This window comes from Lepeophtheirus salmonis, chromosome 5 (genome assembly GCF_016086655.4).
Source record: "Lepeophtheirus salmonis chromosome 5, UVic_Lsal_1.4, whole genome shotgun sequence".
NCBI classification, from domain to species: Eukaryota; Metazoa; Arthropoda; class Copepoda; order Siphonostomatoida; family Caligidae; genus Lepeophtheirus; species Lepeophtheirus salmonis.
In genome coordinates, this window is record NC_052135.2 from 29,952,890 (window position 1) to 29,980,231 (window position 27,342).

General features: G+C 28.8%; 1 protein-coding gene across 9 annotated transcripts; it reads right to left on the reverse strand.

Annotated features, from left to right (window-relative positions):
* Positions 1 to 382: 382 nt before the first annotated feature.
* On the reverse strand, positions 383 to 26,863 carry LOC121118425 (uncharacterized). 9 transcript variants are annotated; one of them, XR_011780158.1, is made up of 7 exons: positions 26,602 to 26,833; positions 16,994 to 17,086; positions 3,047 to 3,273; positions 2,614 to 2,713; positions 2,458 to 2,544; positions 1,299 to 2,397; positions 383 to 1,242 (listed from the first exon to the last, which is right to left on the reverse strand). XR_011780158.1 is itself a non-coding variant. In XM_040713008.2 (4 exons), the coding sequence occupies exons 1-3, from the start codon at positions 26,687 to 26,689 to the stop codon at positions 3,089 to 3,091; spliced, it is 366 nt and encodes a 121-aa protein (XP_040568942.1). In that variant the 5' UTR covers positions 26,690 to 26,833; the 3' UTR covers positions 383 to 2,713; positions 3,047 to 3,088. The 9 variants fall into 9 exon arrangements, 3 of the variants coding, with proteins under 3 accessions (XP_040568942.1, XP_040568941.1, XP_040568943.1); XR_011780157.1 differs by having other exon boundaries at positions 1,299 to 2,404; XR_011780156.1 differs by having other exon boundaries at positions 1,299 to 2,544.
* Between the last annotated feature and the right edge of the window lie 479 nt (positions 26,864 to 27,342).

Below are 27,342 nucleotides of genomic sequence, written 5' to 3' on the forward strand. Positions count from 1 at the left end.
AGTCTCCCTCATTAGGCTTTGCTCCAATTTAGGCTAAAAGAAAAAAAACTCTGATACAGGAACAGAATACAAGTATTTTTACAGGGTTAAATGTGGCTGTTGCCATATGATTCTTGCTTATCTCTCCAGAAAGAGATATAAATTTTAGTAAAAATTTGTATAATACTCGGAAAATCAAATTTTCTAAAGATTTTCCACTTTTATATTGCTTACAATAGTTTGTAATAAATACCAATAACAGTTCTACACCTAATAATAAGAAGAATTATGAAATCTCTACTCGTCTGACAATAATCACACTAACAAAATAGCATTTGCATATCCAAAATAAAACCGAATTAATCAATAAGATTAAAAAATAAAATAACGGAGAACTCATAAATAGGGAATGTAAATTTTGAAGAATATCATTCACACTTTATTATTTTTTCAATCAATACTAAAACAATTCTATAATTATATTGTTACATTTTAACTATTGTTTTCAGTAAAACAACTTATAATTATCTAGTATAGAAAACATTTAATAATTTATTTATTCGTGTTGAGATCCTAGATTTTTGCAAGAGTAATATTTCAATATGGTGACAAGCAACTTGGCTGTTTAGAGAAGGACTCAATAAGTTTGGGAATTTCAATGACATTAAGATATTTCAACGTAATGCTACAGAAGTTAAGAGGTTTGTTATATATTTTGTAAAACACATAAGCACTTAACAGCTCCAAATAATAATTTATATGTAATAACAGAGTAGAATATGCTTTGCAGACCAAAATATCGAGAAAAGAGAAGCACATTATCTTAACAAGTCTAGAATCATGTTCCATTTATTTTCAAATGCCATGTGACTCAGTAGTAATAAAGAGAGACCTTAAATAAGCGAGACCTTGAAGTGTCCAGCTTATATAAGTATCCGTATAGACCATTATATCACGAAGTCCAATTTCTAAATAGAATTGATATAATTGTTATAGGGATGAGTGATTTCTGGGTTTTATACATCCAGAAAACTGAAGGACTCTTATTAATAGAATAGTTTTCTTAGAGTAGGAGGCGAAGCAGAGTTTTCTTAGAGTAGGAGACGAAGCAAAGTTGACTTCCAAGAACTTTAAAGAACGAGCTGTGGATGAAGAATGAGAACTCTCCCTGCTCCTCACTGTGTATCTCAGTCGATTTTTCTGTCGTTTTATGAAACTTCTTAGTTCTTATATGTAGAAGTATACGATGATTCCGTGGAAGATCTGAAGGAATTTATGTTAAGGGAAAATTGTTAACGAGATCAGAAGTCACTAGTCACCTTGATATGAATAGGTACCAACACAATGAATGAGGATTAAAGGAGCTGAAATCTACCGAATGAAATACTTGTTCATTGGAGTTCATAAGAGTCGAGATCCCCGTTCCAGACCATTGCATTGAAGATAATTATGTCATCTACCACTTTGATAAATTCTCAATAAATACAACATATGTGACGTCGCTCAGCTCAGCCAATCAGAATGCAGACGCTAACCGACACTACCTTGCAAATTTCTCATCTCTTCAAACAACCTAAAGGCTAAGACATTTATTAGATATTTGAAGGGCTCCTTGATACTCAGGAAAGAAGTGGCGATAAGTTTTGATCCCTCTTTGGGACAAGCGGTTCACTTGCATAATCTGTGAACTGGGGTGTTTTATAAAATATTAGAAGGGTTCCTTGATACTCAGGATAGTGGTGGCGATCCCCATTTCGTACTAGCTGTCTATCTGCACAACCTGTTGGGCGAGGTATATTTTTCCAAATTTTTCATACTGACATATTGCAGAACTTGTGGGGCGACGAAATACATACATACACTAAAATTATTAATTAAACTTTATAATATTTAAGAAATGTTTTGTATTATGAGTTTGTTGCAAGACCATGGGGGCATGTTGCACGAACCATCAACATCAGTAATAGCATTGATTTTTTTTTTGTCTTCATAATCGTAAGAAATTAGTTTTTGTCCGAGTTACGTCAGTGTCATAATATTATATTCTTCAGATATCGTCATTGTTTCGTCGTAGTTCTCTTATATTTTGTCTCCTCTTCGTCAGTTTGTCTACGTCAGAATTTTGTCTTCGTCTCGTCTACTTCAAGATTTTTCTCACATTTTCGTCTTCGTCATGAAATAACTTTTTGTTGACGAAATAATTTCAAATCGTCAGGCTTGACGAAATTAACACTGTTACTATGTTGATGTACGATTTCTTTCTTTTTAACATGCCCAAACACACGTAATAATTTTCATCACTATTTATAGTATTTTCTCTTAGCAGATAGTTCGTTTCTCAAAGTTACCACATTTTTAAGATATTCCCTGGGCGTGGTTTTTTTTTTACACTCACTCCAATTTAGAAAATATTTCCACCTATAGACTTATCAACATATTTTTAGTACATCTTTGGGACAGATATAGAATAAAGCTTACAGTCTATCAAAAATTTATTTATCTATTACTTAGTTTTAAGGGTTTTTTTTTTTTGTTACATTTTGACATCCAATAATTCACTTTTCCCTAAGTATTAACAAAAAAGGTTTATTATTGTAAAGTAACTTAGTTGTTTAGGCCCCTAAAATGGCTGACATCGACAATGCTGAAGTTCCGCAAAAAAATTATTTTCTGAAGTTGTTTTTACCCAAGACATGACGTGCAAAGAAATAATGAGAATCCAAAGGATATGTACCTTTAAAAATAAATTAAATATAAAATATAGAAGCACAACACATCAATCAAGTCTTTATTGCACTATAAGATCAAATCCAAATTATATAATATTATATATAATATAATAATAGAGGCTTAAAGTAAAACAGTTTAAAATTTAATATCTATAACATACACTCATAAAAGGAAATATATATATGTAAATTAAAAGGAACCTATTGGACTATCATTGCCTTTCTTCATACGAAGTATTATGCATTGCTCTATTGTATTTATCTTTATTTGATATTATTTAATTCTAAAATAAAAAAAATGAAATACATTGCTGCACTATTTCTATTTTTTTCCTTACTATAGCTAGTAACTGGGAGGAAGTAGTTCTGTGCAGCTAACTTCACATTCGGGAAAAAATTGAGAACAAGCCAGAGAAAAATAACATCAACGCTGTCGGTTTTTGTTTCCAACTCCCATTACAAAAGTTGGAATGGCAGTAGCAGACCCCTTCATGGTCGTTTATATTTTCACAATAATCGCCATGGCCCTTGGTTAAGAAGCATCCTCTTTGAGTTGTGGTTTGATCTGAAAAAAGGAAAACAAATTACAATTTAATCAAATTAAATAAGTGGCAATTATAATTTCTACATATATTGCCCGTCGAGACAAAAGAGAGTTAGAATGATTTTTCTCAAAATTGAGTGTGGATTATATTTGTATTCTTCGAGGAACTATCGTCAACTTCTATCTACAAATCATTAATTTAAATTTAAAAAAATAATTAATCATACAAGCAAAAATTATTCTCATGATCAATCGAATCAAGCAAGTTCACGACAGCAGACAAGAGAAAAAAGAGTGTTGAGCAAAACTTTCGAAAACATAGTATTTCTCGCTATAAGATCTAATATTATTTTTAAATGAAAGGGATAATTTGCTTATCATTAGTCATTAAATTATATCAACTCGCGCATCATTATTACACGCGTATTATATTCAAATAAGATATATATAGATAGTCCCAGGTTGAGCATATCAACTCATGTAGCCTATAGCGGCAACTTTTGCAAAATCCTCCTATGGGAGTAATTACAAGATCAATCATGAAGATTGTGACCTCGAGCAAGAAACGATTCAAAAAGCTGGTAATCAAATTAAGAAGAGTGAGGAACGTCCCAACAAGGAAAATATATGCTTGTTCGTGTAAGTATTTTATTATTAGGACTAATTTAATATTTAGGTCTATCCTATACCTGAACATTTGTATCACAGATCTATAAATAAATCAATTATACCAACTACTATATATCTTTAATGTACTCCCAGACTACCACCGTCTTATTATTTAGAAATAACTTCAACATTTTTAAAATAAATTATATAAGTGTAGATTTTTCTACATGGCTATTTATACAAGTTTGAACTAGTAATATCTTCATGAATATTTAATTTATTTGAACTTTTGTTTTTGCCAAGGACGCTCATAATGATCGAGATGATAACTTATTATTATATTTTTTAGATATGAAGTACTTTTAATATTATTATTTGTAGCCATATTCATATAAACAACCAAAAATGGCGCGCCTCACATTTTGAACGAAGTGGAACGACATTTTTGACTTTTTTCTTTTAGATATACTTTTTACTTATTTTAAAAGATATAATAGAAAAATAATAAGAGACTCGTAAATACATTTTTTATTTAAAAAATATTATTTCGATATGAGGGAAGTTATATCAAATTTAATCTTGTTTGGAAAACAATTAAAAGTATCTGTTCTGTAATTTTTTAAGGAATACCTTTTTGCATTTTAATACTTAGTTGTTAAGTAATAGTTAGATAATTTATTTGCAAACTTTGAGCCTTGTTGAATAATTTTTTATTAAAAAAATTATCATTGCAAAAAAAGAGCTAATAATATATGTAAAAAAAACGTTAAACCTTGGTCTTAATGGGTTAAACTCTACATAGTATTTTATTTGGAGCTGTATTATGATATTGCTCAGCAATATTCCATTAAAAGCGTAACTAGATATTTGTATATCTATATGATGGCCTTTTAACTATTTATATGAATTTTTTTTGGCTAATATATATATATTATATATACGATGAAGGATCAACAAGAAATTTTATTCCTGTTCTTTTGGAAACGGGGCATAAGTATAAAATAACTTATAACTTGGTTTATGTCTAAAAAAGAATCCATTATGAAATGCCCATGAATATGATGTATCAAACAAGAGGAGGGAATTGATTGCTGACAGCCAAATATATAGGGTATTTTTGGGATTGCGAGGTAAAGCCGTGAGTCATCTACTTCTTCACATTATCACATATCACGTCATTATGTATATTGTATCTCGCAGTTCTTGCCCTTAAAGGAAACAGAAAAATGCCCAAAATTATTTGGCAGTTAGTTAATTCTTCTCAACTATGGAATCAACGTTGAGAGCACAAATTTGTGGAAAAGAAACAGAAAAATTGACATGAAAATCCATTGTACAATTTTATGTTATTGAAATGGGGTTTGGATATAAGTGAAAATATAAAGGCGGATTACCTCATCTACCATGCGTGTACACTGTACATGTATATAATAATTTATTTATAATCATTTTGCATATCATAATCTTCTAACCTAAACAACTCACCCTATCAAAATGAAGAGGTTTCGTGATTTAAAATGTGTTTTGTTTATAGGAGTGGAAATGTCACGTTATTAATTTTTGTGCTTCCAAAATTTAATCTATCATTGTATTTTCACTCCTACAAATTTAAATTTTAAATTATCTGTGGAACCTCCTTATTGTGAAAGAAATGAGTTAGTTGAGGTTTGAAAATGATAAAATTATGCTAAGTTTTTATAATTAAATTGTCATTACAGGTATGATAGATGTGGTAACTCGTAACCCGCCTTAACTTTCCTTCCTTGGTAAATGAGACGATTAAACAGAATAAAAAGGAATGTAAAAATTATTATGAAATCTAGATAACATAAGTTTAAAAACGTTATTCATCATAATAAAGGAAATAATAGACTAGTATCAAGAAATAAAAAAAAATACATAAGTCATCATATCAAAGTGACACATTCAATTTTGAGTTTTTAAATTATGATAAATTATATATATAATATAAATAAATTGTATGTATAGTGTATATGCTTGTTTAATTTTGTAAGCAAACTTCATAAGTTGAATGAATTCATAACATTGTGTATAATCTCCCTCTGTTACTTACAGGGGATTATTACGATTTTAATAATGTAAAATAAAAAAACTTATTTGACTAATCCCGCTCTTCCAATCACTTAAAGTTTTATTGACATATTTCTATATTTGTAAAATTACATTGGTAAATACAAGTATAGTTTCTAATGCAAGACCGCTGTCCTCTACAATACCCTATTAATCCGGAAAAGAACTTCCTCCTGTTGTTTCTGAACGGCTCTCACAGTTTGTCATTAAGTTATCAATGTTCGATTATAATATATCGTATGTAAAAGGGTCAGCATTTCTCACGCTGATTCTTTCTCCCGTGGTCCCTTGGACAAACCATATATTGGTGATGATGCAACATATGTAATGATATCCATTTCACTTGTGTCGACAGGCATAGACGAACATGAACTTATTAAACAGACTATTAGTAACAAAATGTTATCTTTGGTGCTATATGCAGCGAAGTCTGGAACTTGGAATGATGTAGTGCATGACATATTCTTGAGGAAACAAAATACATTATCCGTTCGGAATAACTTACTGTTTTGGAGCGTTCGCCTTGAAGTCCCGCTGATATTAAGTAGTTTACTACAGGAACTCCATGTTAATCACTCTGGTGTTGTAAGGATGAAAGCCATAGCAAGGAGTAGACTATGGTGGCCGGATATCGATCAAGACATTGAGGAGTTTGTCCATTCAAATAGGATGTGTCAAGAACATGCACCGGCTCCACTGTCTTAATCTATCCCCCTCTCTCCGGCAAGTGAATGGGAGCGTATTCACGTGAACTACGCCAAGATAAATAGGGAAGAAATAGGGGATTATGGTAGATGCTGGTTTAGCGAACATGCCCAATACAAATACACTCGCTACGCTGAAACAAATGTTCGCGTGGTTTACGAGGTTTGGGGTTCCAAAAAGTGTGCATTCTGACAATGGTCCACAATTCTCAAACAGCAGATTCAAGTCAGATTTGTCGATATAAATGTGCCTTTAATCCCCCGTCTAGAATTAAACACCACTCATTATTATCTCATATAAAGAGCATGGATATTCATCTAAAAATCAAGTCAATGATGAATACATCAAGCCAAACATTAACTCTGATCTCATAAAAACGCTTATTGCATGTTATATAGGCATTTCTAATCATTATACGTTCAAAAAGTTTATGGAAATACCCCCATTGTAAATAGTGAAGTTGAAAGAATTTTCAGCATGTTTAGAGTCATCCACACCAAATTACGATCAAAGTTATCAGTAAAAAGTATAAAATATTTACTAATTTTGAAATTGAACTCTGAATTTTGTACCATTCAACTGTATAGAGAAACTTCCAAATGAGGAAAAAGGGGTGATAATCTTTTTGATTAAATTCCACGTCTGGTTTGTGTTTACAACCTAAAGTTATGACATATTTAACTGAATTCCAATGTCAGAACAAGAAAATATTATTTGGATCAATCTATTATTTCAATATTCTGTATTAATAATTTATTGTTATTATTAGTTATATGATTATAATTGTTTAATTTTGTATATTTAACATAAATGTATGATGGTATATTTTTTAGTATGTAGATTATATTTAATTGAAGGCTTCTTTTTTAAACTTGGAACTTCAAATATATTTTGAAATACTCTACTTTGTTGCTTCATTAGTTACTATTGTGAGAATATGATTCATAATGAATTATAATTTCATGGGGTATGACGTTTTCAAATCTACTGTAACGGATAAAAAACGTATAAGTCAATTATACGTAGTATGTCTTTATTAAACATTTTGCGAATAAATACTTTCGTTATACCCTCAAAAATCATAATAAGCATGCAGGTGATCATCACATCAGTATTTTAAACAATGATACCATAAGACTTCCCCCCTCCCTTCTCCTTGCACGCGTTTTTCTCTACAGGGTTATCAACTTTAACTATTACATTAACTCCATCTTACCTAGGAATGTTTTTTGAAGTGTACATACATATTCAGTGTATTTCCTTTTCTAGGAAGGACCGTGACGCGAACTTACACAAATTGGGTTCAAGAGAATAATTCCTCCCGAGCACGTTATTTATTGTAATAATTCTCTAGTTAAGAAGATTTGGCTAACTAACATCTGATTTAGGGTCTTCTGTTCTTCTGCTTCTTTTTGGAGGAAAGGTTGCAAGACACAATATAAGTAATGACGTGTTAATGCTATTTTTTACAGCGTACAGAACAATGAATTGACCTCCATTCAGTTGACTCAAAAATAGAGGATAACTATGAAATACTCGGTATAGGTACGATTGTATTATAAAAATTTCTTCCTAGATCCCAAGATCTCCTTGCTTTCATACTACGGGAAAACGGAAGATATTTTATATTTATTTCCAAAAATGAAAGTAATATTTATTATATACTTGTTATTGTCAATAATAGTATTCTTGCACGAGGAAGAAACGCCTCAATGACATCACGAGGGATCGATATTTCCTTCTTCTTAAGGACTATAAAGTGGGAATGGACTAGAACAGACTGGACTGGTTCTCGGTTCTGAATTAAGACCGTCACAACACTAAAAAAAGACTAATTCTTGTATCAAATACTTTTTTATTAAAAAACAAAACAAAAAAAACACCGTGATATTTGAAAATATCAAATATTTAAGTAGAGAAATTCCCTATGAAATGGCTTGATTATTAAAATGAATTTATTTATGATTGATTAGGGACAAAAAAAAGCAGGATAATTAGAGAAAAATAAATGATCCGTTCAAATGTATAAATTAATTGATTGTCTATCCGTATTTTAATACGTATCACACGTCGTTACCTTAAATGTATCATGCAACATTTCATCCGGAAAGAAAATTGAAGAAATGCCCAAAATCAGTTGAAAGTTAGAAAATTCTTCCTAATTATGCAAAAAAAAAAAAAAACAATCTACATTCAGACCCCTGATTATGATAAAAGAAGCAGAAATATCGACACCTCAAAATAAAATACTCTGTATGTTTTTGTGGTAGCGATGTAACGCCCTGAATTTATCTGTGTAACAAAGCTAGACGTTCAGGTGGGCTACCACATCTATTATGCGAGTACACGTGATACACAACTCTCCCTGTCATAATTAAGATGTTTGGTGATTTTAAATGTGTCTGCTAAGTTTTTAAATTAACTGGTAGCACCTAAATTACTGACGTACAATTTTCTCTATCTATCATTTTAAATCACAGAAACCTCTTTATTTTTTAGAGGAGAATGGGTTAGATTTGAAGATTATAATATGCAAGGTTTTTATAAATAAATCATATGTACACAGATAATATATGTGTTAATTAGAATTGCGTGTATCCTTATTTATTCACTCTATTTCAGTCCAGTCTTAGGATCAGTCCCTGGACTGGTTCTTAACTGTCGGTCCTTGGAATTTCTCCTACGAATGTAAATGGTTTATTAAGCCAAATAAGATAAATTATTTATTTACTAAGCGTATTGCACATAGCCTGCAAAAAATATTCATGTTTTCATTCTACTGTAACATAATACAAACATAATATGTTTTTACTTAGCTATATAATTTATTATGTTGTACATAAGGAAACAATTCAAAAAAGAAAAAAAAAAGTACAATGACGTCAATAGGAATAGATTTTGACATCCTTAAGGACCTACAAGTCGGATTTGATTTGATGGGACCAAACTGGGCTGTGGTCTTAAATGGTAAGAAATATATATTTTTGATGGGCAGTAAGGTTTTTCAATATAAAATATCTCATTAATATTTGAAATGAAATAGTTATTCGAAATAAAAGCATGTTGTAATTTGAGCGACTTTCTTTTAGTGAGATTAACTTCAGAGACATTTTTAAATAAACATAATAATGTGAAAAACCTCATATTGAGTTTCATTACTCATCAAAGTGGTGTATAAAATCAAATGGGAGAAGTACAACAGAAACAATTGAGGCTTCTGTATGATTTTGTGTCAACTATAAGTTTCTGTGAAGGGAATAAATTAAAAAATTATCGAGTTTGATGGCGTTCAAATATTCGGTTCAATGGATCTTCGTGGAGTAGGATCCTGAATAATCTGAGCCCGATCGATAAAAACAAAGGCCCTATTTGGAATGAAGGGCTAAAATTCGACTCATTTTAAATTCAGTCTATTTCGATCTGAGGAAATTTTTGCTATTGAATGGTACCATTATTGATCCTCGATATTAATTGTACTTACAAAATAAAAGAAAATAATTTGGAAAATAAGAACATATACGAAACTTGTGACAAAAAAGATTTTCAATTAATTGATTATCACCCTCTTGAATTTTACATAGATAGTTTTAAAAAGAAGTTGGAAATTTGTAAGGGAAAACCAGTTGAACTCAAGAAACACTCCATTTATTTAAAACTATCTCGTTTAAACTTGTCTATGTATAGTACCGTCAATCCTTAAGTCTTTAATGGTTTGGGAAAATTCATTTATAAAAGAGAAAGATTTAATTTCCAACGTAATTTCCAAACACAAAGGAACTGACCGTGTCTCTGAGGGAACCGATGTGCAAGTCTTCTTTGAAGGGTCAGCTACATGAGAGGCAAACTCGTCCCAAGTACAGTAGAGAACCACAGATACAGCATGGAAAATACATTCTAGCTTATCTTGAGACATAACTTCAACCGTCTTTTCTCGTATTCTTTAAAATTATTATTTAACTCTCAAATTCTTTCATATGAGATATCATTAGTGATATCAGAAATGATATAAATGAGCAAAAACTCGAGCTATTTTATTGTTCTTCTTTAATTTTAAGCGCACTCCCACTTAAGATTTTTGAGCGGCGCTCATTTGAGCACCACACACTATTGTTTTGCCAATGACGGTACCAAAAAATATTTTATAATTAAATGTAGGTAAATACCCAGTCCTGAATATGGATTTTTTTTTAAAAATTGGCTCAAAAAGAAATGTTGCATGATCCAAGGAATGTCCAAGTACAAAAAAACATCGGCTTATGCCCTATATGTTTAGAGCTGTAAACCTGAAGCATTTTTTAGAGTTTGAGATTTTTTGTATTTATTAGTCTGAATAATGTTTTTTATCTTCCAAAACTGTTAACATTATTCTTTAATTCTTCAAAAGATAACATCAAGTACAAATTAACTACTTTTTTTTGTACTCATGAAAGAAGTAGAGTAACACTGAGGTTTTGTTGAAGAATTACACAAGTATATATTCATAAGAAAAATATGTTGTATAGCAAAGCATCATAATGTATCATATTATTAAAGTAAAGTTAATCGATGCCTAATAACTCCAAGCAATGCCAAATATTCCCGTTAATAGAAGTAAATATTATGTAAAAGTACGTAACAGATTTAGAAAACATTCAAGTAATTACTTCAAGAGTGAAGAAGTAATGAAATATTAATAATAAGATTAGTGAAAGAAACTGTTGTATGTATGTATTAAAACAATTTAATAAAAAATGATATATTTTAATTTTAACAAATTATACAGTAACATAATGAGCTAAAAAAGACTTAAATAAAACACTTTTGTAGACAAAGTAAAATTAATATATTAATTATTCATTATCATAGAAAAAAGAATGGATTACTATGTGTTTTTTTTTATGTGCCTACATTGCTTATTTGTTTAATGAAAATGCAATGAAATGAGCTTAATGAAAGATATAAAATCAAATGAACGTTTAACAAGAATTTAGGACTTTTCTTTGGGCAAGGACATATTAAATTCAAATTTTACCTAAATCTTTAAAACAGTTCATTTAGATATATAGTGCATCAACTTAAAAACAATCTCGGACAAAAATCAAGTAAAGGAGAAAAAATGAAAACTTTTATTGGTGTGGACTAAAAAAAACTTTTGGTTAGAGCGAAAATTTGGTTAATTAAATCTTATTTGAAAAAAATGAGTCTAAAGGGTGGCAAACACAAGATTTTACAAAGATTGATATCGAATGATGAAATGTGGAAAAAAATGATAAATATTGTAGAGTATCTATTTCATTATAATTATTTGTTTAAAGTCTTCTCCCAATTTTAAAAATAGGCATTTGAGTAAATGTGAAGAAAATCTTAAATAAGTCTAAAGTAGTAATAGAAAAAATGGAACATAATCTGGGTTGACTAATCACAACAGAAGATTCACTGAATAAGCTTGAAATAATACTTATAAAAAACCAAAATGTGATGCTTTGTTGTGTAAAAAACTTGACAAAAGGATGGCATTGAAGGATAAAAATAAAACGTATGGACCAAAGCCAAAAAATATTCAGTTACCAGCAAGTCCATTTAAAATGTATTTTCATCACTGATTTTCAGATTTATTCTAAGTAACTGTTTTTGGGGTTTCCGAAGGCTTTTCCAGAGAGATTGGTCCCTCATTAGTGAGAATGTCCGAAAGTACAAGGAACTATTATGTACACTGTAGTTACCCTAAAAACACTTAATTATGATGCTTGTAAAATATATCTTTTTAGAGTGTTCTTTTGGAAAAATAGGATGAAAATATGGAAATAGACGCTACAGTTACAAAGATAGGACAAAATATTTACGCAAAGAGATGCAATAAAGACAACATGGATGATGAATTTATTAATTATAACAATAATTACACTATGCAACATCCTTTTGTCCCACCAGTTAAAACTCACATTTACTATTATTATGTAAAATACATTGAAATCTTCAACTGCAATAAGTTGGCCTTTAAAGTCTTATATTTAAAAATCCCGTTTTTAGAGTATAATTTCCATTCAGAGCCATATTTTGAAGTCAAATAACTATATAGATGGAAGTTAAAGGTAAAGACAATGATAAAATAGATTCATTCCATTATTCGAAAAATAAATTATTTATTTATGACGTTATCTAGAATATAGTTCCTAGAAATGTCTGTAATCATACAACATTTGAAAGACAATCCTTTTTCCAATTACTTTATATATAGTTAAAACTAAAGAATAACCCTTAAAACTCTAAAAAAAATTTCACTAAAAAAAAAGTTAAATTTTGATTAATTTATTTAGTATAACTTTTGATTTTCTTAAAGAATATTTAATAAATAAGTAATGTAAGTTTGTGTGACAAAATGTTCCAAAATTTAAAATATTTCAGTCGATTGTTTTACTAATTGTAATAAGTAAATATTTTTGAGGTAAAGAGGTTAATGCTAATTTAAATATGTTTCACATCCAATATTTACTATTGATTACAGATGTAATGATCCAATTGACTCATTTAGATTAAATTTACGAACTTTTAACGCAACCTTTTGTATTGCTTTTTAATGGAATATTAAAAAAAAATCATAAAATCAATCAAAATCAACCTTTTACTTTGACAGCAAATATTTTAAAGTTATAATAGAAGAGTTATATTTAGTTTTAGCTATAATGTAAGGTTTAAGCTTAGTTTTAGCTATAATGTAAGGTTTAAACTTAGTTTTGGCTATAATGTAAGGTTTAAATTTAGTTTTAGCTATAATATAAAGAAATTGAAAAAAAAAAAATACATAAAATATTAGTTTTTGCTCCTTCACATTACTTGATTTTATATGATTATACACATTTTGTAGGAACTGTATTCAAGATAACTTAGTAAATGTTTTATCTTTTGAATGCTAAAATGTTGTTGATCCATTTTTTTAACTTTTAATTTTCATCTATATAGTTATTTCACGTCAAAATATTGCTCTAAATCGAAATTATAATCAAAAAACGTGATTAAAAAAGTCTTTAAAGGTCGAATCTATTGCAATTGAAGATTTTGATTGTAATTTTTGTGTTCTACTGCGTTAATAAAAATGATTAATATGAGGTGCTCCAGCACCTAAATTTTGTGGTATAGTGATATTGATAAAATATTTAATAATAGGTTTATAAAGTAATAAATAAAAACTCAATTAATGACATATTAGTATCTGGATTTATTTTTTTCCTTTTTTCGCAATAACATAATTAATTATCACTGAATTTAAAAAATTTAAACTCTTAATCCCATAAACTTCTTTTTAAATAATAATAATAAAAGATTTTCTAGAACCAAATAACATTTTGTAAATGAAGCTTTAATCGTTCATGCTTGATGAACAAATAGGAAATATAAGCGTATATGTATACATAAAACTAACAGGACATTTTGCAAAAAAATAAAATAATAATAATTTTTTCCAAAAATTGGATCAAACTTTTAATGAGGGTAAAAATACACAAAAATCAAGTTGGATACGAAATAACTAATTCCAAATTCGTAAATAGCTCGTCAACTACAACTATGATTGAGTATTGAATTCAATTTTTTTTTGAAAAAGTAAAATTTTTTGACTTGCGGTTTTGTAGTTTATTATTAAATAGAAATAAGTGACACTATTTCCAGTCTTTCAATTTCAAAGATTCAAACTTCATTACTCTCGCCTAATTAAAACATGTATTTACTTATTATCAGGACTTTACATTATACAATATACATACACAGCAAATTAATGAACGTATGTAAAATTAAAAGGTAGTTGAAATTCTATAACAATAACATAGCATGAATCATCAAAATAGAAAAAAAAAAGAAGCTATATACCTACTAGTGATGCTTTCAAGTATTACTCGAACCCGGGAAAAACTCGACTTTACTCAAGTCGACAATTTTCCGGAAATTACTCAAACTCTTTCAAAATAAATTTAAACATAGTCCAAATATATGTTGTCATAATAAGAACCCCTTAGTCTTGCTAAAGACTCTACTTTACATCACTTCCGCATAATTTTTTTGCTATTCATCCACATTAAGCAATACATTTTTAGCTGACGGTATTATGATAATTAACAGCAACTGAGTATTCACCCGAAGTCACATTTCTAGTATCATTCAAAAGTACAATAAAAAAAAGATTTGATTTATTATTAATAAGGAGAAACCACATTAATACATAATATGTGGAAATTTTCAAAACTCGAACTCCACCAAATTAGAATGATATTCCTGATATAATTCAAATATGAAAATAATTGTCCTAACACAAACTCGACTCGACGTAGAACTAAAAAAAACTGGAATTCAAACATTTTGACTCAAATCTAAGACTAATATGTAACTACTTGGTACTAAAGTTATAATGCTTGTAGTAAAATGCACTAGTTAGCTTGAGTATATTCCTTGACTAAGTGGAATCTTTTTTTTTCTCAGCAGATGTCACTTTTTATTATACTAGAGATAACGTTACTTTATCATTTACTTTCATGATGAATTAAATTTTCTATTCTCTTTGAAGAATTTACCTTATCAATTTAATTAAGAGGGTAAGTTCATGGATGCTACATAGTTCGTTATAGAATAACCTTTATTTTATCATGTAAACTTTTATAAGAAAAGAAACAGAAAAAAGTCCTAAATTTTGTTGGTGGTAAGGTCATTCTTCCTTACTATGGAATTATTATTCAAGCAGTGTTCACAACTTAACAATCAACGTTCAGAACACTAGTTAGGGAAGGGGAAGCAGAAATATTGACAGCTAACAACGAAATACAGTGTACATTTTTAAAGTAGACAATTTTGCAATGATCGTATATAACATTGTTTTGTACAAACATTGATCCTGCGGTTTCTGTTTCCCCACTTGGTTTATGGCAGCGGAACCATAAGGCCCCCACTTTTTTTAAGTGTAATAATTATATTATAATACTTTGTTGTTAGGTTGTGAGAACAAAGTACAAAGTATTGAGATTGACCAATTACATTTTAACCTCACTTCACAAATATTATGTAGATTGAGAGCATACATACATAGGTGAATATGTAGTACTCTAGAAGTAATTATTCGGCTTAAATTACAAATAATTCCTACTATATGATAACTTGCCAATGAAGCCTCAACGAGGACTTGTATAACAACAATATTTGTAGCATATAATATGACGATGTAAATAATAGTACGTATGACTAATCCATGAAGAAGACACGAATGAGTGACTCTGCCTCGTCCCCTCTTCTGTATTCATTACCACGACAACATAACTAATTGTTTGAAAATGAAACTAATGACGAAGCACTTATTTGATGTACTCAGGGAAAATATATAATATATATCTACAACATCAACAACGTTTGCACATAATATAATATATACACAACTATTAATACAAATATAACTTATATACAATTACATCTGATTTATAACTTTTATAAGCCCATGGTACAAGTTGGAATTCTTATCTCCTCTTATGTCATCATTAAAATGACGTCATTCAATAGGATTCTCAAGTTTTAAAATAAGTTCTGACAAATAAAGAATAGAAAAAAATATCTATTGGCTTCAGGAAAAATATATGGGACTTGTGCTTTATTTTAAAACCTTTATGACAGGATTCGATGGATCCCATTTGCTTTATTAGGATAGATACATTTACGAGTAATACAAGTGGCATATCAACACAAAATCAATCCTAAAAAAATTTGTTAAAAACAGTTTATACTAATTTATAGTTGTACTTCATGAATATTTAAAATTTTAAAAGCCTAATTATTTAATTGATTTATTTTCACTAATTATGAACTTCATATTCTAATGAGTGAACATTAACTGTAGTTTCAAGTCTTCTTTTGATATATGATATTTGTTTAATTCCAATATTGCTTTTTAAATCTTCTTTATATGTACTATCTTTTTATAACTGTTATTTTTATGATCTTTAAATGCAATTTGCGGGACTTCCGAATGGTTTATCAGAATAACTTATTAATCGAAATATAAGATTAAAAATATCATCACAGACTCCCTTTCACAATCCTAGATCGGTCTGAGACAGTTGAAATATTTGTAAGACCAAACTAATTTGGTCCAAGTTCGGTCTGGACTGGTTTTGTCGTAAAACTCAGCATTGATCGTCAGAAAAAGAAATTGATATCCATGGCCCTTCTATAGAATAAGACATTTCGACCAAAATATTGGTTCAGATAAGTCTAGATAAAATCCCTTGAGACCGAATAAAAAAAAAAAAAAAAAGAAAAAAAAGGTCTTGGATCCAGTCTCAACACTAAAACATACATAGTATACTCGTAATATGTTCATACTTACTCTTGAGGAAAAACTTCTTTACGCAGCCAGTGTGTAATAGACAGTCTATGACGTTTTTAGCACTTATGTCATCGTAGCAGTCCAGAGCATTTACTAGAAAAAAGAAATGAAATTAGAGCATTTTTAATCAAATTAAGTAGTAGAGTACTAATATATTTACATTAGCATATTGTATCATCATTAAATTAAATAGGACACGAAAAACGCATTTGGGAAACTCGAACCTTTATGTAGTTTACGAAACGTTTATGTACATTGTACAATATACAATAAGTGTTATTATGCGGATTTCCAAATTCTTAAGTACCAAATATACACGTTTCTTTAATTTTTCACTCAAGCTACGTCTTTCTCAAGAGCCCTTGAGGTTCTCTGAAAAAAATACAAATTATTTAAAAATTTTACGTTTTTTTACCTTTCATTTAATACCATCTTTAATGCAACAGCATCAATCTCTGGGAGGCTACCATAAAAACAAAGACATAACATCCAGAATTTTGCGGTGTTTTTGAAAAACGTAATTAATAAAGCTTCGTGGTTCTTGAGAAAGACATAGCCAAGTTCCAAGTAACTGGTATTTTTAGTTAATTTAGACGTAGAAAGAATATGAATATGATCTGTTTGTATAACTTTTTTTTAAATGACGTCATCTGAATTATTTTCCATTGAAGTAATCATCAATCTACATCAGTCCTCTTCGAGTTATTAGCATTCAGAGCTTATATCAATTATAAATTCTTTAATTAGGACTTACTTAAGAATAGTAGCTATCTATTATTGTACATGAAAGATACTTGAAGTTTAATTTAACGAATTAAATTGAAAAATTGACGTAAGTACTTTAATTTAGTCTTATTTGTGCTAATGATGCCATATAAAGGGCGTTTTGAATGATCAATAAAAGGGACGGCGCTGATTTTATGTCCAATATTAATGACCAATATAACCATAATTTTCATCTATTCCTATTATTTTTTCTGGGATAGGTTCTGAGAAGGAGAAATTTACCTAGATAATGAATGAATCGAAAAATCTTTACGTTCCATCAAGGACCCACGAGATACTATATAGATGGAACACACACTTTTCCCCATCCTTTTTCTTTGACCAACTAAGATTTTAGACTATAACAGTTACGAAATAAAAGAGAGAATTGAATTAAAACAGTCGTGTAATAAATATCTTAAATAACCAAAATATTCTTTTTAGTTAATCTATTTATTTTGTGTTATCAGATTGAAACTTCATAAATTAAAGTGGGCATTCATAAAGCGTAAATCTCCACCTACAACCATTTTATCTAAAAGTTAGAAAACAAATGACACTAATTTGAGTTATATTTCTCAATTTTTTTAAAGTTATGGTCGATTTTGCACTTTTAACATTTTGTGTGACCTTAATCACTAAAAATTTAATTTGAGTTATTTATTTCAATTTTTTCTAAAGTTATAGTCGATTTTGCATCTTTAACAATTTGTGTGGCCTTTACTTGACCTCTTAAAATTTAATATCCTCTTACTCTTAAAATATATACCTCCCCACAAGGTATCATCAAAATCGATTTAATAAGAAAAAACAAAAAAAAGATTTTTGTCACCGTAACCTCTCAAAATTTAATGGGGTTAACATATATATGCATAGCCCACCAAAAAAGTTTTATCAAAATTGATCACTAACTTTTTCCGCAATACTGGTTAAAAACAAACACAAAAAATAAACCGAGGCGAAAAAAACACTAGTAATTGACTTAAGTTGTTCAATAAAGAACAAGAAGGGGGGGGGGGAATAGGGCTTGTTCCATGTATAGAGTATTGCTTGATCAATCTGTTTGATATACCTACATAATTAATTTAATAGGAATATGACTCTTATAAAATATTTCAAATACCTATGAAATGATTTCAAACCCATAGTAATTATATATATAACAGATTGATATACTTTGATGGATGGTAAGACTTCAATATATATAAGTCAATATCCACTTACTTTTCCATTCATCAACAAATAAATCTAAATACATAAATGTTTTTTTATTTTTAAATTCATAAATATATATAAAATATACAGTGTACTTCATATTATGGCAAACCACTTTTACGTCATACTCGTACTAGAGAGACTGTTATAATAATTAGTCAATCAAAAATTGTATGAATATTTGTTTAAACTACTGGTTCTCAAAGTGATCTATATTGGGCTCCAAGGGGATGATACCGATATGTCAATGGTCTATGTTAGCAAAATTATAAATTTGAAGGTCTACGATATGCAAATTTAAGTAGGGCACAAAACTGAAGGAGAAAACGGGAAGGCAAGAATTTTCCCAGTTTGCCAAATTTTCATCGACAAACGTTCAGGATCATGATGATATAATCATTATTATTTTCTTGTAATTTTATGTAGGTAAAAATCTTGGTATTCTTTGATTTGCTTCGTTTCAATCTTAATATCTATATGGAATCTTTTATTTTTTATTATGATAGTCAAATTAAAAAATAACACTATCAAAGTTATAATCACTGTGTAAGCTGAGACCAACATTTAAAATTAACAAGTTTAAGAAAATTCAAGATGGGGTCCACGGAAAACAAAAAATCAACAATTTTTCTATGGGCTAAAAACAGTTTTTTAACCTCTGATTTAAACTCAAGATGTACTGTAAATATCCCAATTGTTCTGATAATGCAATTATCTATTTCAGAGCAAGACAAGTGTCTGAAGAGCACAGCTAATTATTATTCTAAGGACAGGGCAACCATAAAATATACAAACTAGAATAAAACTGTAATCTTTTTCTTCCTAGTAGAAGATCCAATCGCTAGTACCCACTAGGAATGATCAAATATTATATGCATGTAACTTTTTTATATATAATTATATTCAAAGGTTTTTAATCATCATATAATCACCGTATTATAAGTTATACCTAATTCATATATTGAAAAAATAAAATAGAAAGTAAAGAATCTTCTACCTAATTGCATACATATTTCACAATTAAGAAAACCTACTAGTAATAATAAAACATTTGTTACTCGATCCTCCAATACACAACTCAGGAAACACAATTTAAATAACATAAAAAAGTATTAATATTCTATTTAATAACAGTCTTATACATTTATCATCGATATATAATATCGAAATAATCAAAAATTATCTAAATTGGGAACAGGTTACACGGAGCTGAAAAAATTCTTAAAAAATATCAACAGGACGTAAAAAAGGGATTCGTATACCCTTTTAAAATCTGTACTCATAGTCCTAATTTCTGATGAGTGAAGAGAAAAACAATCTTTAATAAAAATCAAGAAACTAAGAAATGTTTTTTTTTTTTTTTTTTACATCATCTATAATTAATAAAGAGAACGTATATATTTTTTGTTATTAAAGAAAAAACTGACATGAATGTAGGTATTTTTTTTAGATATAGTTCTATTATACTATTTTTTTTTGACTTTGAAGTCCTTAGGGGCCCAAAATTGTTAAAGACTTCCTAACTCACAAAGAAAAACTCGTATAATTTTTTTGAATAAAATAAAAGTTACCAGAAATGATTTATTCGCTTCAAGTAGGCTATAGTGTTTTTAAGCAATACAAATTAGCAAATTTGTCTTCAAAATTATTTTGAAATTTAAAAATAGGTTTAATGAATATTATTTTTTTAAACTAATAATAGTAAATCAACTCAAAAATAACGTTGGTATAGTGGCTCTTTTTGTGGACTACTGGTATCAAAAATGATCCCAACAAAGTTTGAAAACTATGATGGCTAACAAAATAATTAGGGTTGAGCCTGTTCTGACTAATATAGTTACAACACAACTATTTACTTGATGCAAAACAGTTTATACTTAGCTAGCATAAACTGCATTAGAATAATAAAAAAGGCCATGCTTCAAAGCCTTGTCTAGGTCTGGTGTTTACATGCTTAATAAAATACAGCTTTTTTTTGGAAGGCTAAGGTTAGAACACTAGATAATAGTTTACGGCAGCGTCAAAATAGTATTAAAAAACTAATAGAAATTGATTATAATAGTTAGTCTAAGAATAAAAATGTAGTCCAGCCTCAACTTTAAGAAAAATCATTATAGCTTGCTTTTTTGATGACAAGCCATAATATGTTGTCATAATAATTATTTTAATTTTCCTCATTTTCACTGCGCAATATCTATTTTTGTCGTGATTAGAATAAAATTATACAATTAATATTCCTAATACGATATTTTTTCTATGTAAGAGTTCTTTTTCTTTCATTTTTTTTACATAAAAGATTTGTAAATTAATTACTAATATCTTTCTATATGTAAAAACCATTAATTAGCTTATACTTTTCCTTCAAGATAATATATCTACAACTAATAAAAAGAAATTGATTTAATGTTTTAATAGGAATTTTTTTTTCTTACTTTTAGAAACGAAATGCATAATAATTTTAAAATTAAATGCAAAATACAAATCCAATATCATCAATATATATATGAGAAACATACAAATATTCGACACATTAAGGATTAAAAATACCAAAGTTGAGGGCTTAATTAAATTGTACAGTTTGTAAATAAAAATCAGATTTATAATTTTATATAATTAACCTTAATCAAGAAATTACACTCACATTAAATTCAATTGAAATTAAGTTTTCAATAGATTGATGTATTTCAGAAAAAAGTACTAACTTTTTATTAAGTACGAATAGAAAAAAAAAATCATAAATTTATCAATCAAAATTAGTTGTTAACTTTATATTTAAATTTTCTAAAGTTAATTACTCTCCGTGTTCAGTAGTCAATTAATTTCTGGTTTGCTCATATTAGGGAATTTGACGGCCTCCCTTGTAGGATATTTAAAGTAAGTCTCCTCGGCCTCTGATCTAATTTCAACTACTTCACTTCTAAAAATAAAATATATGTGACACTAAAAAGAGGCTATATTGTAATATTTTACTGGTTCGGCTCACATCAAATCAAATAGTCTTGAACTGTCTCCAGGTCCTAACTGAATTAAGATAACATTTTTTAAAAATATTTTTATAATAGTCTTTGACCAATTAGTCAAATCGGAACAAAAATCTGCCTCCTCTTTTAAAACCAACAAGGGACATTAATTTTCCAATGGTCGATAAACTTTCAAATCTTGGTCAGATGCAAACAAATCGTCAAACTCTATAAAGCTTTATTTTTCTATTCAGCAATAAAAAGCGACAACAAGATGAGATCAAAATTAGGACTACAGATAAAGAATTGCTTTGGAATAAAATCTTTGACTTTCCTTTCCCTAAATGTATTATTTAAAAATAATCAATTTTTTCATTAGTCTCAGTTATAAGAACAAAAATAATCCATCTGAAAATTTCAATATTTCACTATTTAAATTATTCCATTTCATCAACATAAATGGAAATGCTCGAGGACTAGGAATTCTAATAGAGGGAGATTAAGAGTGGAGACAAGGTTAGTTATTACTACTTTAAAATCAATTTCCCTAAGAAAATGACACAGACCAACAATGCAAACTTAACCTTCACATGTAACTGACTTTGAGTCTGACGATGATTCCTTGTCTATGTCAGAATCAATTTATTTGTGATTGTCTTCATCTCTACAATACAAGGCAACAAAAAGAAGATCAGAGCTGCTACAGCAGGTTTACTGACGTATGTACATAAAGATTATTTCGACCCCTGACACATGATCTTCTTGCAATCATATTGGAACAGTGATATAATGTACTCGCTTCAAATCAGAAAATAGCTGGAAACGAGTGACTAGAGAATGCTAAAAAATGAAAGGGAAGATTTTTCAAAAATTTCTAAGTGGAGATTCTAATTGTATTCATTTTGATGACAGAAGACTACGAGGAGAAGAATATTAATTAGTTCTGCCAAAAAATGGCCCTTAGTAAATCCAGTTTAGGGTCTTAAAATGTGAAAATGGATCTAGCAATGCCATATACAATGAATTAAATAAATCTTCGATAATTACGATCCCAGAAAAATCTTCACCTGATAATCTGCGACACAACAGTAGTAAATACTGGCCATATAAATGGGATTGTAAAGCGTATACAAGGCAATATCAGATGCAAAGGCTTTCATGGGCCACAATATATTTGCTGTCAACACCTCATTCTCGATAACCTATTGAAATATAATATGAACTTCTTATCCGCGAGCCATCTACCAGACCCGAACTGAGTTACTCAATTATTGAAAATATATCAATGGACTCAGACTCTATTCCAAAAAAGGTTATAGATAAGGTTCAATTGATGATGTTAACATAAGAAAAAACCCTGGATGACAAGATAATCTGAAGAACATCTTTGATTTAATTAAGCCCTATAGTCAGTATAAAATAACTTCTCATATGGCTCAAATCGAGTGGAAGAAGTTTCTGAACTTACATAATCCACAATGTTATTTACGGATACTTTATGCAATTATTGTGTTGTTTTTTTTTTTGGTTGACCTCACTTCGAAAGATTCAATGTAAAATGTCAATAAAGAGTCTGAAACCCCATTGGAAATGTGAGAAATCGATAAATGACATTCTCAGATGAAATCAAAATGCAGACAAGGCTGTGAAACTTATGCAGGAGCTACATGGATGTTCAAAAAACTTCTATGAATTTTTAAATTTAAAGTTCAAGTTTTTAAGGGAAAAAATAAACTTGAATAATATAACTTTTGTTGGTCGAAATCATTTATTTCTACTAATTATTTAAAAAAATATCTAAATTATAAAAATACGTTCATATATTTGTATCTAGGTATACATATATTTGAAAAATACAGATTTAAATAAAACTTTACTTAGCGTGGAGAAGGAAGTTTTTATTTTTTAGCTTAAAAAATGATACCAATTTCTTTAAAATACACATATAAATTCTTCGTTTGTGAGTGGTTTCACATAAATAAATAAATTTTTAAATCCTAGCGTGTATTTTTCATCAGTTACCTTCTTATGCATAACAGCATCAGTAATATTTACATAAAAATCAATAATAAAGAGTAAATAAAATTGCATAATATATTTTTGATTTAAATTTAAGAAGGCTTTTCAAAGATTTTGATATAAAAATAAACTATATTTCTTAAAAGTGATCTCCTTGAACTACTAAATATCCTTATCTAGATGCTTCCAAGAGCCTCATAAGACGTTCAATAACTTTAGATTTCTTATATTTCTTCATATATTAAATGCATTAGATTTACTGAGATTTGAGGTATTGATATATTATGTACTAACTATAATTACAAGGCTGTTTATTAATATATGTATAATATTTAATAAATGAGAACACTCTAATTACCCATTTTGTACCTAATTCCTCTTAATTATTTATTTTATGCAAAACGCCATTAAATTAGCTGCCATAATTTGACATTCAACACATAATTCAATCTTTTCCAAAAAGAATTAATGAACAGGCCCATTAACGAGCATTCATATGTGCAAAATTTGAAGTCCATTTAACCCACCACCTTGTTATCAAATTTTAACTAACAATGATGGTTTAACAAAGAAATATAACTTCAATATAGCATAAACAGCTCATTTAACTGACTAAAATTTGGCAAACTGTCTTTTCTAATGAGTAAGACCTTTATAAAGATAAATGATTCATGAAATGTTATCAAATGAAGTATTGCTTTTTACTATGTAGTTTGATTAATGGTTATAGAACTACTAAACCTGGACTCGTCAGCTTCAAATTTGGCATGGAGTGTATGTGCAATGAACATTGTTGTAAGAATGTAACATCGAATAAAATTTCCATGTGCGTTAGTTAAACGACGTCTTTGGGAATTGAACTCTTATTTTTATGAACTTCACACATAATAATCTCGAAACTTCAAAAAATTTCATTTTGAAAATAAAGACGTTCTATGTGTTCAAATGTTGCTCGTTTTAGAGGAGAACAAATACATCAAAAAGATAAATTAGTATAAATGTTCTAGTATTTTTTGTGCTTTCAAAATTAAATTTATCATGATATTTTAACTTCTACAAACTTTAAAAACAACAGACCCTCTTTATTTTGAAAGGAATAATTATTGGGGGTTTCAAATTATGGAACTAAATATTTTTTTGAAAAGAAACTGTACATTTCGTTCCTAAATAATAAGAGAGTTTTCATGTGACGTCAGTATTTTGATGTCAGCTATTATGGGGGCATAAACAAGCAAGCTTTTTTTTTTGTGTGTAATAGTGAATTATTGCATGTCAAAATGGAAACAAAAAATAAAAGAACTCAAACTCTAATCTCTATCAAAAATGTTCTTTCCTTGCATAGTTTTATTAAATATCTATGCCTAAAATTTACTATAAATATGCCATTACATTGTTATAGAATCTTATTAACGTATTCTAGATAACAATTAATTATTACAATGGAATTTTTTTTATTTTATGGATATTTTTTTCTAATTTTTCTGCTTTTTCGTTCCTAATCAATCAAAAAAAAAAAATATATATATATAGAAACTTAAACATTTAATAGGGCTTTTCAATACATGTTACTTTGATTATATTCAAATTTTAGTACGTATAATATCCATACAGTAGTTGATGGAGTTCCATTAAGATTTATTGGAATTTGTCCTTTTTTTTTCAAATAACGACTCTCAGCCACCAAAATGGCATCTCCTTCAAATATGATGCAATTTATGACGTCAGTGAAAACGCTATATAAATATATATTTACGTGTATACGTGCAATAGAAATCACAACTCCCATTAATACCAAGATTTCATATAACAATGGCCTTTTTGATCAAAAATGTAACCCATAACAAAAAAAACAAAAAAAAAAAAAACTATCTACTATAAACATTAATTATAATTAATTATACCTACTAGTGAATAATTTGATATTGCTTTCAGATTGAGCTATAACCATTTATTTATTTATAACAAACTTTTTAAGTATATGCTATCAAAACAAATTATATATAAAAAGGATACAAGACCCACAGGGATCCCAATCTTAATCCCATAAATCAAATTTACATGTTTTGTTTATTATGAAATGATATGCTATATGTATATATTTTTATCAAAATGGAGTGTAGACTACAATTGGATTTCTCGAAGACTCATCCTCAATTTCAAAAAAACAAAATATTCTTGTTTATCAATTGAGTGTTGCAAATTGTATATAAAGTACACAAAACTGATTGGGGGGGTATGGGGGATGGATTTTATTTAATTGACCATAGCAGGGCGAATATAAATCACTTAAATCAAATAAAGGTTATAAACTATTGCTAACAATCTTGTATATATTACCTCATCCCAGTAATTTACTTACAAAACCTATAATTGACTCAAATATGACCATCAAATATGGGGCTATATGTATATATGAAGTGAAATATATTTATGGGAGTTTTTTCTTTTCTTGATTTTTGTTCAATATTGCATTTATATTGACGCACTTTATATTAAGTTTATCTAATCAATATTTCTTCAAAGAATCTTCTAGTCCTACATTATTCTTGGAGTGTCATTCTTCTTCCTTTTTTTATTACATGCATTGATTAAGGAAAGCATAAATCATTGAAAGGAGACTTTATACCATAAATTAAAACCATGACATACCTGATTGAAAAACGCTTATGAAAATGACGAAAAACATGAGGGAGCTCACAAGGAGGTAATATTGATGCCCGTAAATTTTTCCAGCCATGCTTAATATTTAGTATTATATATAATTGGTTGCCTAAACGTTATTGACGAATCATATATATAGTTAATATATCGAATAGGATCTTGGAATATCCATATACCACGACCACTGACAAGACTCACATAGAAGTTGACACTGAAGAGGAGAAATAATATTTGTTTCCTTTGGAAGTGTACGAAATCTCGAGGCGCGTGCGTCTTCCATAAAGTGAAGCGTAAAAATATAACATATACTAGGTAAATAACTTATTTTCCTTTTCTTCCTCTCCTCTTTTTCAAAAGAGAGCTATCGCTGTCTGCCAACCGCCCTCCTTAAATTGAAAAGCAAGTCCTTTTTCCCATAGAGAATGAATTCTATATAAGCGACGAAGATTTTCTTGAGGAGGTTGTTATTCCATAAGTTTACGTCAGCTGTTGTTGGGGGATTTGTGCTCTATCTGTAAAAATATATATATTTCCTTTTTTTTCTTGGTTTTCAAGTTTATATATTATTTGTACATCACCAAGTGTAACAGTTGACGTGAGCTGCTGCGATATCAGCCCCCTAAAGCCATTTATACTTGTCTAAGTTTTTTATATTTATTATTGTTGAATCGACATACGTACGCCTCTTCCTTCAGCAATGGTATGAACTATGGTAGTACTCAAACCTTA